This window comes from Larimichthys crocea, chromosome X, assembly GCF_000972845.2.
Source record: "Larimichthys crocea isolate SSNF chromosome X, L_crocea_2.0, whole genome shotgun sequence".
Taxonomy (NCBI): domain Eukaryota; kingdom Metazoa; phylum Chordata; class Actinopteri; family Sciaenidae; genus Larimichthys; species Larimichthys crocea.
The window spans coordinates 17,308,679-17,326,178 of NC_040020.1; the positions used below are offsets into that span (position 1 = coordinate 17,308,679).

General features: G+C 43.9%; 2 protein-coding genes, 1 long non-coding RNA gene and 1 other non-coding gene across 7 annotated transcripts in view; 2 read left to right on the forward strand and 2 right to left on the reverse strand.

The window, feature by feature from the left end:
- Window positions 1–1,950: 1,950 nt before the first annotated feature.
- On the forward strand, window positions 1,951–3,463 carry LOC109140288 (uncharacterized). The gene is given in 4 exon segments (XM_027282584.1): window positions 1,951–2,646; window positions 2,679–2,808; window positions 2,811–3,116; window positions 3,216–3,463. Coding segments are annotated over 4 exon segments (1,353 nt in total). The 5' UTR covers window positions 1,951–1,977.
- A 4,038-nt stretch (window positions 3,464–7,501) lies between these two features.
- Window positions 7,502–14,923, reverse strand: LOC113746610 (uncharacterized). Of its 2 annotated transcripts, none has more exons than XR_003462996.1 (7): window positions 14,814–14,923; window positions 9,055–9,125; window positions 8,791–8,967; window positions 8,458–8,691; window positions 8,211–8,378; window positions 8,004–8,115; window positions 7,502–7,869 (listed from the first exon to the last, which is right to left on the reverse strand). It is a non-coding gene; the product is annotated as an uncharacterized LOC113746610 (long non-coding RNA). The 2 variants fall into 2 exon arrangements; XR_003462997.1 differs by having other exon boundaries at window positions 7,502–7,873.
- Window positions 14,597–14,668, reverse strand: trnaq-cug (transfer RNA glutamine (anticodon CUG)). The gene has a single exon. It is a non-coding gene; the product is annotated as a tRNA-Gln (tRNA).
- ankrd45 (ankyrin repeat domain 45) overlaps window positions 14,688–17,500 on the forward strand; it is a 13,710-nt gene continuing 10,897 nt past the window's right edge. For all 3 annotated transcript variants that reach the window (XM_019266768.2, XM_019266770.2, XM_027282965.1), the window contains exon 1: window positions 14,688–15,150. In XM_019266768.2, coding sequence (XP_019122313.1) covers window positions 14,844–15,150 — 307 coding nt within the window. In that variant the 5' untranslated portion in view covers window positions 14,688–14,843. The remainder of the gene's footprint in view (window positions 15,151–17,500) is intronic.

Sequence of the window (17,500 nt, forward strand, 5' to 3'; positions counted from 1 at the left end):
GAGAGAGAGAGAGAGAGAGAGAGAGAGAGAGAGAGAGAGAGAGAAGGAGAGGGTTTTCGGTAAGGGAGATGTGACTGCATCTTCAACCAATACCGTGCCTGGCTAGGCATAACCCTGGGGGGAGGGGGAGTCCCCCAGCAGTCTAATCCTATAGCAGCATAACTAAGGGATGACCTGAGCCAGCCCTAACTATAAGCTTTATCAAAAAGGAAAGTCTTAAGTCTACTCTTAAAAGTGTTGACCGTGTCTCCCTCCCGAACCCAGAATGGTAGTTTGTTCCACAGAAGAGGAGCCTGATAGCTGAAAGCTCTGGCTCCCAATCTACTTTTGGAAACTATAGGAACCACACCTCCGCACCTCCACTGTCAGGCCCGGAAGTGATGACGTTTTTTGGGGGGTGGGGAGGTGGAAAGGACATTTTGAGAGGGTCATTTTCATTTTCAGATGAAAATTATTTTCAGATGCCTCATAGAGCGGGTTGGTCCGTTGCTGCATTACGTTAACGCATCCGCCATGTTGGATGTGGCAGATCTGCCCGTAAACTAATACAAGGAAATGGACTGAACTTCATAAAGCGTCTTTCTACAAAGTTCTTTAAGTTAATGTCTCTTATACACCCATTCACACACACACTAATATATCTGGGAAACAAACAGGCACCAAAAAACAACGTATGTATTTTTCTAATGCTGAGTGTTTACAGCTACTAATGTGTGTAACACTGTTACTGTGATGATAAATATTGAAATATTTATATTTAACATTTAATCTGTGTCTATAATAACCAGATCCTGAAATGTAGATGTGACATGAGGGTTTCTGAATAAAGAGCACTAACGTTTACATTTAACTGATTTTGATTAATGATTAATCATTGATGAACTTAAGAGAAAATGTGCACTGACCAAACAAAAGTTTATTATAAAAACAATATATACAATAGACCGGGAATTGAAAGATTTTATGTCATTGTTTACTCATGGAGAGACCACCCTTACAGCAGCAGGAGCCCGATCCCCGGGGCCTCATCCCTCGACTGTGAGGCGATGGAGAGCCTGGGTCTGCTCCGCATGCCTCCGATGGAGCCACTCGTTGCGGCCCACCTTCACCCGCGGCCGTCAGCGGTGTCCTCCAGGAGCCCCAGTCTGCCGTCCAAGTTTGACCGTTTTCAGTCGGCCCTGACTGAAAAGGCCAACAAGACGGTGGCGCTTTCGGCCAGAGCGCTCAATGTCCTCTCCCTGCTCACGGCTTATCAGGCTGAGTTATATGAGGATTTTGTGCAAACTCAGGACCCAGCTGCGTGGGAGGAGATACCGGTCATCACCGACCTGTGTCTCCGTGTCCAGCACTGCGCGGTCCAGGCCACGGGAAAAGCGCTGGGGACTATGGTTCTGCAGGAACGAGCGCGGTGGCTCAACCTCGCCAACCTGTCAGACAGAGAGAAGGAGGACGTCCTGGACATGCCCATTGTCCCGGAGGGGATTTTTGGCTCCGCGTTGGACTCAACGGCGATGTGAAGCCAAAAAGAAGGAGGACGAAGCTCTCCGGCTTTGCCTCCCTCGAAAGCCCCCGGCTCCCTCTCCACCTTCGCCGCACAAGAGCTTTGCGCAGACGGCCGCCCAGGTTTCGCAGTTTAAAATGCCTAAACAGCCGAAACCTCAGCCAGCCCCGGCTCCCCTGCCCGGTCGGGCTGGCTGGCCCAAGAAATCCTCGGTCCCGGTTGCAGCTCCGCCCGCACTGCCCACGCAAGCTGTCTACAACCAGGCCAGGAAGAAGAAGAGAGCGGCCTGACCACCCCTCTCTTCGCCGGTGATGCAGCTGGACATTCCCCGTTCCCCAGCTCCACCCGTTTGGCTTTCGAGCGTGCACCTGGAGGCCCACCATGCCCCCATCTCCCGGCTGCCACGGACCGTGCCAGAGTGAACCGGCACGGCGGAGGGTTCAGCAGTTCCCCCTCTCTCATGTCCACAAGCACGCATGTTCACACAAATAAAATGTGCCCAGGCTCAGGGAGAGTCAGCTCGTGTTTTACAGGAGGAAATCCTCTCACTGTTAAACAAAGGAGCAATCTGTGTCGTACCTCCCGCACAGTGTCAGAGCGGTTTTTACTCCAGGTATTTTCTGGATCTACGTGCTCTGAACAAATATCTCAGGAAATACAAGTTCAGGATGGTAACGCACGCATCCCTGCTGCGCCTTGTGCGACAGAGCGATTGGTTCACTTCTGTCGTTCTGAAAGACGTGTATTTCCACATCCCGATCTATCCTCCCCACAGAAAGTATCTGAGATTTGCTTTCCAGGGGATCTGTTACGAGTACCGCGTGCTCCCTTTCGGTCTGTCTTTAAGCCCGAGGGTGTTTGTGCGGTGCACGGAAGCGGCAATAGCCCCGCTGAGACGGCAGGGCATCCGCTTGGCCACATATCTGGACGATTGGCTGCTGTTGGCACAATCGGAGCAGGAGGCCAGGGCGCACATGCATATTCTCATACGACACCTAGTCGATCTGGGTTTCGTGATAAACGCGGAAAAGAGCATGCTGTCTCCGGCACAGGGCGTAATCTTTCTGGGATTATCCCTGGATTCGGTGACTTTCACAGCGCGCCTCTCGGCGGACCGAGTGAAAGCTTTCAGGGCATGTCTCGCGCTTTTTCATCCGGGGAAATCTGTTCAATTCAGCGGTCTCACATAAATTTTCTGAAACTTTCAGCGGTGTTCCTCTCCCTGAAACATTTTCTTCCGTCTCTCATGGGTCATCATGTCCTGGTGAGGACGGACAATACGACGACAGTGGCGTACATCAACCGGCAGAGGGTTTACGCTCCTGTCAGTTGTACCTGCTGGCACGCAGACTAATCCTGTGGAGCTGCGGTCGTCTCCTCTCCCTGAGAGCGACGCACATCCCGGGAGTCCTGAACACGGGCGCAGACCTGTTGTCCAGGGGCGCGCCGGTATACGGGGAGTGGTCTCTGCACCCAGAGATTGTGGAACAGATATGGGCCCGTTTCGGTCGGGCCATGGTGGACCTGGGCGAACCCCCCCCCCGAGGCGAACATTTTCTCGAGCGCCCTGACGGCAGCCCGTGCGCCCCTGGATGCGTGCGCCCCCCTCTGCCTTGTCAACACCCCGCTTCCGGGGCGCCCGCTCCGCTAACTTAATGAGCAGTATCGAATATTACCGGGGTTTTTTGCGGCCGCCCACATTGCCCATAGCTAGGACCGGCCCTGCCTCCCCTGGTCTTGATACCCCCCACTCTGTCCAGAGTAAGGGAGCACGGCCACACACTGATTTTGATAGCTCCGCATTGGCCTGTGATGTATTGGCTGGCGGAGATATATCAGTTGCTGTGCGCTCAGCCCTGGCAGCTCCCGCTGCGCAGGGGCCTGCTATCGCAGGGAGGGGGGGCGGTCTTCCACCCGCACCCAGAGCGCCTGGCTCTGTGGGCTTGGCCCCTGAGTGGCTAAATTTGTTAGCTGTGGGCCTTTCACAGCGTGTGATTTCCACTATACAAAGTGCTCGAGCCTCCTCCACTAGGTTTCTGTATGACTGTAAGTGGAGAGTGTTTGAGGGGTGGTGTCACAGAAACGGCCACATTCTCTTTCAGTGTCCAGTAGGAGTAATATTGTCATTCTTGCAGGACCTGATTGACAAACGAAAAGCCTTCTCCACGATTAAAGTGTACTTAGCGGCTATCGCCGCATGTCACGTGGGGTTTGGCGAGCAAACAGCGAGCCAGCACCCGCTGGTTTGCCGTTTTATGAAGGGAGCGCACAGGCTTCTCCCCGTGTCCAGACCACTGGTACCACCGTGGGATCTGGCTGTGGTTCTGGAGGGGCATAAGGGCCCTCCTTTTGAGCCACTGGAGGGAGCGGACTTGAAACACGTGTCTCTCAAGACAGTGTTGTTGTTGGCTCTGGCTTCGGCTAAACGGGTTAGTGACATCCGTGCGCTTTCGGTGCATCCCTCATGCGCCCAGGTCTTCCTGGGGGATGTAAGGATGATTTTGAAGCCCAACCTGGCTTTTCTGCCTAAGGTGGTGGGCTCATGTTCTCCTATTGACCTTGTGGCTTTTGCTGCTGGGTGAGAAGTTGTCGCATGCGATATGTCCAGTCCGTGCGGTGCCCACTTATATGGATAGGACGAGGGGTTTAGGAGGAGAGATCAGCTGTTCGTCTCCTGGGCTAATCCTCATAAAGGGAAGCCTGTCTCAAAGCAGCGCCTATCCCACTGGGTGGTGGAGGTGATTGCTTTGGCTTATACCAGTCAGGGTTTGCAGCCACCTGTGGGTCTGCAGGGCGCACTCGACTCGGGGCTTGGCCGCATCCTGGGCCTTATTCAGGGGAGTTTCTGTTCAGGACATCTGTGTTGCGGTGAGTTGGTCCTCGCCACTCACTTTTGTCCGTTTCTATATGCTGGACGTTTCCGCTCCGTGCGTGGCACGGGCGGTTTTGCTGTCCTGATAGGAACAGAGTACTTTTCCCTGTGGGTTGGTGGACGCTAGATAAGCTTGTCTGGCAATACAGGAGCAACCACATCCCATAGTGAGACATCGAGCAAAATATTATGAAAGAGAACTTTAGGTTATTTACATAACCCTGGTTCTCTGAGTAATATGAGTGAGATGTTTCACCAGACAACCCTTCTTGCTTGGGCGAGTGAGAAGAGGTGCTTATCTTGAATGACGTGGTGCCGTCCGAATGGGCTATTTAAGGTAGGTGGTACTACCAGGAGCGGACGGACACGTTTCACCAGCCAATCAGGATTGGCGTAATGAGATTAATGCTTCTGAAGTCTGCAGCGGGGGCGTGCATCCCATAGTGAGACATCTCACTCATATTACTCAGAGAACCGGGGTTATGTAAATAACCTGAAGATATTAATAATTTAGTTTTGAGATAAATAACAGTTAAATAGAACCAGTGACAGTATATTAAAAACCAAGTGGCAGTGAACTGTGCAATATGTAAATCAAAGTCTTATAAAGAGTTTAGTGGGAATTTAGTGAGGAGTTGTACAGGCTGATGCTCACAGGTATGAAAGACTTCTTATGTCTGTTTAACCTGTTGGCTTCAGCTACCTTCAAACCGCTGCCCCAGCATGCAACAGCAAAGAAGATAGCACTGGCCACCACCGACTCGTAGAACATCTTCAGCATCATCCCACAGATGTTAAAAGATCTGAGCCTCCTCAGGAAATAGAGGCGGCTCTGACCCTTTTTGTAGACAGCTTCAGTGTTCTTATTCCAGCCCAGTTTGTTGTTCAAGTACACTCCTAAGTACTTGTACTCCTCCACAATGTCCACCAAGGCCCCCCAAATGGAGATAGGGGTTACCTCTGTTTTTTTTCCCCTCAGGTCCACTACCAGCTCCTTGGTCTTTGTCACATTAACAGAGATGTATAAAGTACTGGAGTAAAGGAGTGGAGTAGAAGTACAAGTGCTATATCAAAAAACTGACTTGAGTAGAAGTTGAAGTGTTCTTTAAACACCATACTTAAGTAAAAGTACTAAAGTATTCAAAATGTTTTGTACTTAAGTATTGCAAGTAGAAGTATGTAAAAAATTGCTACTCAAGTACTGAAAGTAAAAGTACAAGTAAAAGTACAAGTACAAGTACTGTTGTTTATATTATTTCAAATATTTATTAAGGCACAACTTCTAATGTTACAGTGTTACAATGTTCATGGTAGAGTTCTCTGATTTCCCATGGTCTGTGAATGCGTCTGAATGAATGCGAGAGCGAGGGGGCGGGGGAGCAGGTGAGAGAGCGCACCTGGGTGTCAGGTGTATGAGGTACGGCGCACGAGCGAGGTTGATGTGTGAGACCGGGACTGTTATGTTGTTGTTTTTTTGGCGTGGTTACGGCCGACAGTCACCGAGTCCTGGAACCAAACCGTTCAGCAATAAATGCAGGTTTGTTCAATATCGCCTTGTCATTCATCACGTGTCCGGCTGGACGCTACAATAGTAACGAGTAACGATTCAGCACATGAAAAATGTATCGGAGTAAAAGTATTAAATTCATCAAAAATATGTAGTGCAGTAAAAGTAGAAGTTGGGGAAAAAAATAATACTCCAAAAAAGTACAGATACTGCATTTTAGTACTTAAGTACAGTACTTAAGTAGTTCCACTTCGTTACTATACATCTCTGCACATTAAGCTGTAGATGGTTTAGCTCACACCATGTAACAAAGTTACGCAATACAGCAACAGAGAGGAGAGCAAAGGGTATGTTAACACACACACACACAGACAATAACATTAAAGACAAAAACTTTATGTGGACATTAGATAACAAAACTTTACTTTCTGTTTTAATTTTTTCTTTTTCAATTCCACTAGTTGTTTTGTTGTTATTTTTTGATCAGATTTTTGTCCCTCAATTGTCTCCATACTTTTCAGCCTTGGGGCCCGTTGCACGAAACTAGGATAAGGGATTAAGTTCAGTATAGGTTTCACAAACAAGGAGATACTTAATCTTTTGGCACTTTAAAAATAAAGTGCCAAAAGATTAGTGTGGCCCTAATAGTCTGTCGTATAAAATACACATCCCATATAAATATAAATACACAAAGTGTAACATTATGTTCCTTTATTGAATAAGGATAAATCAAAACACGTAAACCATGAGCTCCTTTCAAAACTGAAGTCACACAGTGACTCTACAAGATAGAAATCAGAATGAGAATAAGAAATACTTTAATAATCCCAGGGGGAAATTATTTTTGTTACAATACTCCAGTATACAAACAAACAAAAACAGTGTGTGTGTGTGTGTGTATTACAGAAGGGGTGAAGATGATGGTGTATGGTGCTGCAGGCAGATGTTGGTTTGCAGAGGGAGGGATGGACAGGACAACGATGCTGACATGCGGGATCTCTCTCAGCAGATAGTATGGACGGAGTCTAACCGCTAGCAGGTCAACAGTTCAACATCCGGGTTACAGAGCTGTTCTTTGGTTGTGATGTGACAGGTCCAGAGTTCAGCTGGTATATCGGCTGGTCTTGCTACTATGCCGGCCGGCATTAGCGCAATCAGCTGTTCCCCAGAGTAAACAAAGGCAGTGTGTCCAGGTGGAAGTGGCATTTAAAAAATAACACGAAGAAAAAACATGACAAAAGCACAAAAACTCTCTAAAAACAACCTTAGAAAGGGCAGGACTCCACAGAGTTACAGTGAAGAAAACAAAAGAGAAAAAAGTCAAACCTCAAAGGCTCAACAGGTAGCGTGCAGCTTTCGCGCATGCGCCAAAAATAAATAAAGTAGAATCACAATATATAACTAGAAAATTTCTAAAGAAATTTTGAGTGTGCGTGACTCTGGCCCGTGACTCTCCCCTATACATCATTGACACTGTTGAGTAGTTTACAGAATAGTAGAAAATTCCCGCAGAAATTTTGAGACTGACGAGTGGGCTGTTGCCGGGGGTCTGTATTCAAAAAGCACACCTCAAACAGTCACTTTAAACATGTTTATTTAGACACAGGAGCAGCATTAGCATGTTAGCATTAGCATGTTAGCGCTCATGCGCTAGCAATTAACATTAACATGTTAGCATTAGCATGTTAGCTAGCAATTAACAATTAATTAAACACATATTGGTCCCTCACTAGCCGACCACTGTCGTCATCAGGGAAGATTGCAGGATGGCTGGTGGCACTCTGGGGGCCCTCTCCTTCCTCAGGCAGGCCACATTGTGGAGGACAGCACAAGCCACATGTCTTGCGAAGACACTGAAAGCGTGCCTTCAGGAGGCCAAAGGTCATTTCAACTCTGGCTCTGGTCCTGGCATGGGCATGGTTGTTGGCCTGCTGTGCTTCCTGGGGGTCTGTGAATGGTGTCAGGAGATATGGCTGGCAGGCATACCCCCTGTCTCCCAGCAACACACCAGAGAATTCACTTGTCAAAACAAAATCTCATCATTACAACCTCATAAACAGAGTGACATTCTTGACACAGCCATGATGTAAAAAGTGGTTATTAACAGGGGTTGTGTGGCTCACCTCGTGATAGCCGCTGATAGATTTCAGAGGTCCGAAAGACTCTGGAGTCATGGACTGAGCAAGGCCATTTTGCCACAACATTCCTGATCAGACAGTCAGCATTGCAGACAATCTGAAATCATAAGATGAGGACTACTAAACCAATCAATGCACATCACAAGCAATGTACAGTGTCATCAGTTAACAATATCAAAAAGTTATCTTCACCTGAACATTAATGCTGTGATAGGATTTCCTATTCATAAAATCCGCCTCATGGGCACCTCTCCTGAGCACAAGTGCTTCCTCATCCACCACATCTCGCAAGAATGGGCAAGCCATTGTCACAGCCATTGTTTTTTATTTTTTTATTTAAGATGTGTCATCTTCTTGGAGCTGGGGGAGGAAAGGAGAATAATGATTAATACATTTGTGTTACAGTCAGCATACAGTGTGCACTGAAGGCATAACTCACCTCCTGCTCAAGTTTTTTTATTTCAAGGTCCAGTTTTCTAATTGTCCTCTTTTTTATTTCGGATTCCAGTGCATGGAACATTTTTTATTTTTTTATTCATCACATTTAATGGGATTCATATTTAAGCTAGTAGACAAGACATGCCAGGCCTAAAGTATGTCTTTGATGGAGCACTCAATGGATCAGCATTGTCTGGGGCTGGTGGCTCTAACAGTGAGACAGTGCTGCCAGAAACTGCAAGTCAATAGGCAAACCAAAGTCAGACAGTCTAAATGGATGAATGAATCAATGTATGAATGTGGTGGTGTCCCATGTAGAGATGGAAGAATATACCTTGTATGAAGCAGGTGGCATCTTGGGAGGAACATATGCTTGTCTCTGTCCCCCCAGGGATCCCCTCCAACACGAGCCTGCCTTTATTTAGCTCCAAGGCTATGTCCTCGTCTGGGGTAAGGTCAGCTATTGGTGACCCACCACCCGTGTCTTGTCTGTGGGTTCTCTTTTTCACTGCTAAAATAGTACAGACAATGTGTGAGCAGGCACCTTCTGGGTACAATATATACTTGTGCATTGTTAAGTATTAGTCAGGGCCCTTACCATTCTGCAGAATGTTCTTGTATTTGATTTTGACTTGCTGCCATGTCCGTTTTGGCCCTGTCATATTTAATCTACATCACACACACACACACACACACACACACACACGTAGAGCAAACATAAGAAAAGAGAAACTTTATTTATCTCAAAAGGAAATTCAATGAAGTCAGTGGGCAACCTACCTTAGGCCCCTTAAAAGGCACTATATAAATAAATTATTACTATTAGCTCATCTATTTATCAAAGAGTTATACAGTTTGATGGAGTTACACACAATGTCACTCATATCTGCAATCCATTTCAATTAAAAATTCAACTGATTAAGCCTTGATGCTCTTGTTTTGGATTCATTGAGCTCGGCTCAGTCACTTATCCTGGATGTCTTAATCCTAGTTTTGTAGCTGAGCTGAGCTCAATGAATCCAAAACAAGAGCCTCCAGGCTTAATTGGTTGCACAAAGACCAAGCCAGGATCAGCAGACACGGATTCATCAAGTCAGGTGAAACCTATCCTGGATAAGTGCGCGCTCGCGGCTCCCTCAAATAGACCCCGCCACCGATCACAGATTCACAATGGCAAGTAGAGCGGCTTACTTTTCCCCATCTGAGGCAGAAATCCTCATGGAGGCATACGAGGAGGTAAAAGACATAATTAAAAAGAAAGGCAACACCGCCACAGTCAGTGCCGGTTCTGGCTACATTTGCGCCCTGGGCGAACAACACCCCCGACAAAAATGTAAATGATCTGTAAATGATCTAATGATTGCAACATCACCTAAAATCCTCATTTATCCAAAATGATTGAAATGAATGATCACAAATATTTAAATAATGACAGTGGGTCTAGTTATGTGATAACAATGTGTAGTGGAATAACTATTGGTTTCCATTTGTGGTGACTGCTGACTGAGATAAGGGATGAGATTAAATAGATCCTGGAACTGAGCCTGGTCTGGAGCAGGCTAGCTCCACAGAATAAATCTCCAAGTTATCTTATACCATAACATATCCTACTGCCCCCTATCCTGCTTTTGTGCAACCAGATCCCAGATAAGTTGAGCCAGGATAACCAAGATATCCTGGCTTAATCCCTTATCCTAGTTTTGTGCAACGGGGCCCTGGAGACAATGAGTTGGTTTATTTACATTGACAAAAGCCAATTGAATTTAATAAAGAGATAAACACAGTACTAAGACTATCATTATGGTTATCCACATGAATATTAAAATCACCTACAACAACTACTTTATCTGTTTTAAGGATCAAGACTGATGCAAACTCTGCAGTAAGGACCAGGAGCTTGTTATACTGTAACAAATAAAATTGGATTTAATGTTTTCCAGGTTGGGTGAGTAAGACTAAGAACCAAATGAATTATAATTTAGTTTAGGTTTAGGATTTATTAATAGACTTTAGTCAAATATGGCTCCAATCACTGGCAGTCCTCCTTCCATATCTACAAGCTGTGGTTGCTAGCTATGGAGGTTCGTTTTCTAACATCAGTTTCAGGATCATCCTTAAAACCTTTGGGGTGATAATTGAAAGTCCCAGCCACATCGAGTGTCTGTGAAGGCAGCGATAGGTTTGCCCACTACAGTCCCATGGTAAATCCAGTGTTTACAGACAACAAGCATTCGCTTAACAACTTGCTGAAGTAGCAAGTATAAACCAAAAGTTAAGTAGTGCACTGTGTGAGTGGGAAACGCCATAACTTGGTCTTGAAAGACGATCGTGAAACTATTTGAGCTAGCTATGGAGGTGTGAGGGAACACGTTGTACCAGGTAACGTTAGCTAACATCAGCCCCAACAAGTCTTCAGTGATAATCTGATCTGATCTACAGACCATCAGGAGTCTGACTGACAGGGTCATTATCCAACGTTGAATATTTGTAATACTTTATACTTCAAAATTAAACTGAAAACATCAACTGAACTCAGACAAATCATCATCAGTCATTATGTCACAAGTCAAGTCGCAAGCAGGGGCAGACTGGGACAAAAAATCGGCCCTGGCATTTTGGACCAGACCGGCCCACAACATTTGATAACACACCTTTTCAGTTTTTTCAGTGCAACTGTGCAAGTCTTTAAAACAACCTAGCTCAACAGGACATAAATACAGCCTGTTTATAATATATTTATATAAACAAACACACAGCTGCATTGACATAACACTAGCAAAGAACAAAATTATGTCATTTTAAAAAGTGCTATTTTCTTTATTTGTAGGCTAACTTACATTGTCTTTAGCCACCTAGCTACATAAAACAGCCCATTTTTTTTCCAGGCCTAAATAGGAGCTTACCCGAGGACTACTATTGAGAGTCCTAACTCTTCACTTTTCACTCACATTTTTGGTGAGTGGTGGTGGCTTTAAATATGCCTAGGCTAGAATTACTGGAATGTACAGATACCTGCAGCTGCATTCACATAACATAGACAAAATGATATCATTTTTAAAAGTGAGATTTTCTATCAGTTATGTAGCCTACATTGTCCCTACCACCTAGGCTACATAAAGAGCTGCTATATTTGCAGGACAAAAAAGCAACTTAGCCAATAGGCCAGCCTAGTACTCACCCCACAAACAATAATAGTCTAATAAGAAATTAGAATGCTGCCCACTGACTTATTGTTATTGTTGGTGAATGGTGAACAAGTTTTCTCACATTAAAGACTATTTCATTTAGAATAAAGACATAAAAGTAGGCTACTAAGCTCGGCTTATTTTCTCATCCAGCCAGTGTAGCCTACAATGTCTTACAGTCAAAATAACGCTAATGCTCATTTCACCTGCATTAAACTAACCAACTTGGCCATAGGGCGATAGACAGAATTATTTGACTGACATTTTATCATATTCATCAAGGGGTTGGGTGGCTTTATCCTACTCGTTGCATTTCATACATGTCCTGACAGTAGTCCAGCAGGTTCAACAACATGTTGAGTGCCACTGCCACCGGCACCACTGTCATCAGTGCCGGGAGCTGATGGAGGCCCTGCTGTGGCAAACATGTCAGTGATTTTAACACACTTAGCAGCAAGTTTCTTCTTATCGCGTTTTTCTGCACCACCTTTACGTTTTCTCTCCATCTTTATCTGATAGCGTTTCACCCATCAATAAACTGCACACCGGCGCATCAAGCCAAAGGGGAGGTGTTTCATGATGTGATTGGGCCGGTGCCCTGTCAGTCAGCGTGTAAGGGCCGGTGGTAAGGAAACAAAGTCTTGCACAGCCTTTTTTTTTTGTGCCTGTAGGCGGGACCAAAGCGAACGGAGTGGTTGTTCAACAGTGTGTTTGGGCTGCGTGATCTACTCGTTATGGGCCGGTCAGACCAATAAAAAAATAAAAAAATAAAAAAAAATAAGGATTTATCGACCCAAATAGCACGTCGTATGCCAGATTGCCAGTCCGTCCCTGGTCACAAGCCTCAAGTCATTTATTTTCTGTCACACACTGCAAGTCATCAAAACTGGAGTCCAAATCACAATAATTCAAAAATGATAAATCTGGGCTAGAATGCCGTCAGTGCAATGTGTTCATACATGCTGTACACTCAAAGTGTTTCAGAATCATCCTTAAAATCTTTGTGGCGATGATGGAAAGTCCCACCCACACCGATTGCCTGTGAAGGCAACGATAGTGGCTTACAATGAGGTCCCATGGTGTAATGGTTAGCACTCTGGACTTTGAATCCAGTGATCCGAGTGGCACCTGAGTTTAAGGGTTTAAGTCAGAGATCTCTACAGACAACAGGCTTTAGTCTAACAAACCACTGAACTGACTCAGCCTGACCTAAAATAGATGCAGCATCTCCAGCACAATAACAGATAGGTGGAACACAATGCTGCAAATCCCGATCATCATCAATGCAAAGTCCTTCCCTGTTGGCTGTTCTACAGAAACATATTAATATGAGCAAGCTCTCTGTTTCATGGGAACTTTGAGGTTGAGTTACATTTACCACAAAAAACACTTGTTTGTTTTAAACTTACTTGACTTAAACTGAACTGTCAAAACTGCTGTATAGAAAATTGTGGGTAATGTCACAGATACAACATTTAATTTTTACACTGCTTGGGTCACATATCAGATAATAAACATCTTTAGTCCAGAGATTAAGTACTTTTTCATCATATGAAATGTAATTTGATCATTTGCCATTTGTTGAAGTACCAACCAGTTGAAATCAGGTCCCACCGAGATTTGAACTCACATCACTGGATTCAAGGTACAGCGTTCTGACCATTACACCATGGAAGCCCTTTACAGAGACATCTTGAAAGATGATCCTGAAAGTATTTGAGATAGTTATGGAGATTAGTTAGCTAACATCAGTTTCAGGATCATCCTCAAAACCTTTGGGGTGATGATTCAAAGTCCCACCCACACCGAGTGTCTGTGAAGGCAGTGATAGGTGTGCCCAAGTTATCCTGATGTACCACACAACAGTTGGGAAGCTTTCTTGATCATTCTGTCAGTGAGGGCGGTTTTCCCTCCATTGGTCACTCCGCCGACACCGATGATGTACTTCATGTTTTCAGATGGATTTTTCGTGTGGAGAAAAATAGTCACTGAGAATCCAAAACGTCAATAAACCTGTTCAGAATCACAATGATCAGACAGGAAGAAAGCTTGAAAAGAGGAGTTGCACCAATTGTCAGCAGTGTGCACAATGTGGTCCCATGGTGTAATGGTCAGTGATCTCGACTTTGAATCCATTGATCGGAGTTCAATTCTTGCTAAGACCTGAATTTGAAGGTAAGGCATCTAAGAATTTACAAGCAGCAAGCATTAGCCTAACAACTTACTGAGGTAGCAAGTATAAACCAATAGTTAAGTAGCACATTGCTTACTGGGACTCAGCCCAGAATGCCATGAAGCTGTACCTAAGGTAGACGCTGACACTATGTTCTTATCTGCAGCACAGCGGGAAGCAAAAAAAAAATCTCAGTTTTGCCCCCAAACTGGATTTAAAATATCCCATTATCTTGCTAAAATTTAAAAAAGTGAATATTAGTGTCCTCAATAGCCACTACAACACTGTGGATGAGCTGTTTTGAAAATTTATGGTGACACTTGATATTTGAGTATTTGCTCATTACCTCATATTCAGCCTGATCATAATAATGTCTCTTTTCAAGGATATTCCATTTGTTGCATTAAATATACAGTGTTTATTTGACGCCATATATTTAGAACAACATTTTTAAAAGTCTGTATAAAAAGGAGTACCTCCTGCTAAAGAACAGAAAACCTGTTAACCGTGACACCCTGTTAAAAGGGTTTTTCCTCACTGGAACCGAGGGTCTAAGGACAGAGGGTGTCACTCCCTGTACAGATTGTAAAGCCCTCTGAGGCCCTCTGTGACTTTTGGCTATACAAATAAAATTGATTTGATTTGATCTATCCTGTGATTGTGTCATTTCATGATTGCTTCTGCAGGTGGAATGGGGAGCAATTGCTGTAATTTAATTAACAGATAACATGAGTCCTTTTCAGAAGTTCAGGTACAGATTATTCAACCTTAAACTTAAAATCAGGTCCCACCGAGATTTGAACTCGGATTGCTGGATTCAGAGTCCAGAGTGCTAACCATTACACCATGGAACCACCTTGTGGAAGACTCTTTGCTGCGTTCACAAACAACCGGTCTGCGTGGGAAATATGAAATGTGATACTGTTTTGTGTGCGCGTGTGTGTGTGCGCGGGCGTGTCTGTGTTCAGGATAAACTTACAGCCTTCGTGTTTGACTAACCTGCGGCTCACAGCAGGTGACGCTGTATCCATGGTAACAGTAGATCCAGTCACAGGTGACTCGTTAAGCGTGTACAACATGACATGCACACAGAGAGAAGTCTTTAAATGTGTGCTGTCTGGAGACCTGGAGTCTTTGAAGGAGTTTTTTGAACGCGGGGAGTCTCAGGAGGAATCGCAGGAGGAATCGCAGGAGGAGTCGCAGGAGGAGGACGTGTTCGGACTGAAGGACGAGGCAGGGAGAAACGTCCTGTTAACTGCCGCCATGTTGGGGAGGAGCGCCATCGTCCAAGAACTGGTCAGACACGGAGCCCGGGTCAACGAGCAGACTGCCGGCGGTGAGTGAGTGGAAAACCTTCACTAGGTAACAACACAGTTTAACTGGGTAATAACTGTGTACAATAAACATACTGTCCACATTTCATTAGGTTGGAAGTGGGAGAACAACTAAAGAGCTACTAAAAAATGTTCAATACAAAAATGTGTAAATACGATAGTGATAAGAAAATAACACAGAATAAATATGTAAATGATAAAATAAAATACGTAAGTAAATGCGTTGTTAGTGTAATTTTAAAAAGTCCAAATTAAATAAAAAATAAAAAAAGTGAAATAAAGTTAAGTTTGCCTGAAATGTTTTTTTTTCTAATATTCAGATAGACTACTAGATAAATACATAGGCCTACAACCAGACACCATAATTATAATTATATGTACTATTTTAATACAAAGTTTAAGACATTTTCTCATGTCCACTTCAAATAACTTGTCTTGTGCGTCCTTCCCTTTGAAATTGACCTGAGATATATGTAATTTAAAGAGAAATTAAAGAAATTAAATTAAACATTTGTAGCAAAATTAAACATTTGCAGAGAAATTAAACATTTGCATAGGATTTAAATATGTACAGAGGAATTACAAATGTGCATGAGTTAAAGTTAAAAAATGTGCAGATGATTTAAGCATTTGCATAGAAAATGAATATATGACTGTGTTCAGTTAACCCGTGCTGATCGTCTATACAAAAACTATATAAAAAATTGAAAGTAACTGTAGAAATAGAAATGTTTTATACAACTATAAACAATATTAACGATATAAAGTAACTGTAGAAGTAAAAGTGTTTTATACAAATAGTGAGTTAAATGAGTTAGAACAACAGATAGGGACAAGGGAGTGTGTACAGTTAAATTAGGCTGTAAACAGATGAATGAATGAATGAATGAATGAATGAATAAATGAATGAAAGTTGCAGTCACAGCATGTAGCAGAGGTAATCAGACATAGCAATGACAGAGTGTCCAGGAAGTAGTGCAATGAGATTTGTCCATTGTCTATTGTGCCTCCTGCCATCACTGAGAGCTGTTGTACAGTCTGATGGCCAGGGGGACGAAAGAGTTCTTAAGTCTGTTTGTGGAGCAGGATTGAGACTAGGGCTGCACGATATGGCCTGTAACCAATATCTCGATATTTTTAAGCTATATCGCGATACACGATATATATCTCGATATTTTTGTTGTTGTTGTTGTTTTGTATTATTTCTAATAAATAATAATGTCATTATTACCTTGATAGCATTGTAATTGCTCAGAATCAATGTAGAACAGTAGATTTACACTTGCTGTATGAGACACACCTCTTTTTATAGCATTTTAACACTTGTCATATTTTTTATGAATTTTTAATATATTTCATAATGTACATATGAGCACTGAAGCAGTGCAGGATCATACTTGGCTTATGAAACACACTTTTTTAAATCAAATTTTAACCATTCTTCATATTTTATAAATAAACCTTTAATAAATTTAACACCCACGTCTTATTTTGAAAACCGGAAGTGTCCACACGCTGCAGTAAGCTAGCGCTGACTTTCCCAGTTTTCTCAAAGTATTTGACATAAAGTCGGCAATAAGGGCGCACTTGAAAATATTGGAGCAGCTGACGTGACCACGCGAAAACGAGAGACGGCTGGCGTGACCGCAGTTGTTTTTCTTCGGAACCAAGTCGTCCGTCTCCATCTTCAATTAACTCGCTTGGGCTCTTCACTTCTCTCCTCACCTGATACAAAAAGTACGCATGCGCGCAGGGGATTTTTCTGGGTGGGCGGGGCAGTGTGCTGCGTGCTGTGAGCAGCACCAGGAGTGAGTGACACAGACAAAACTCCGAGAATTAAATGCTGACGACTTAAAACATTTACGTGACAAGTACTCGATGGTCGCGATATAGTCATTTCATACATCTCACGTAGAACAAGCCGCGATATATCGAGTATATTCGATATATCGCCCACCCCTAATTGAGACAGCAGTCTGCCACTGAACACACTCCTCTGCTGATGAAGGTGTTGTGCAGAGGGTGTGTGTGATGTGTCGGTCGTGATTGTGGGAGCCGGCTCCAGTACATGAGCCATTGTGTGATAGTAGAAAAAGAGAAGCAGCATTTAGACCCATTTAAAGTTTTTTGAAAAAAACAAAACAAAGGCAGAATGCAGAATTTTGCAAAGCCAAGCTGTCGCATCAAGCTGGGCCCACAAACAACCTTCACAGACACATGAGAACTGTGCATCCAACAGTCAATAGCTATCCTTTTTTAAACATTTTTATGCTTTTCATCGTTTTTATAGGTCTTTCTATCTGCTCTGTGTAGCAGAGTGGTTCTACAAGTACGTTAGTGCATTCAGTGGGT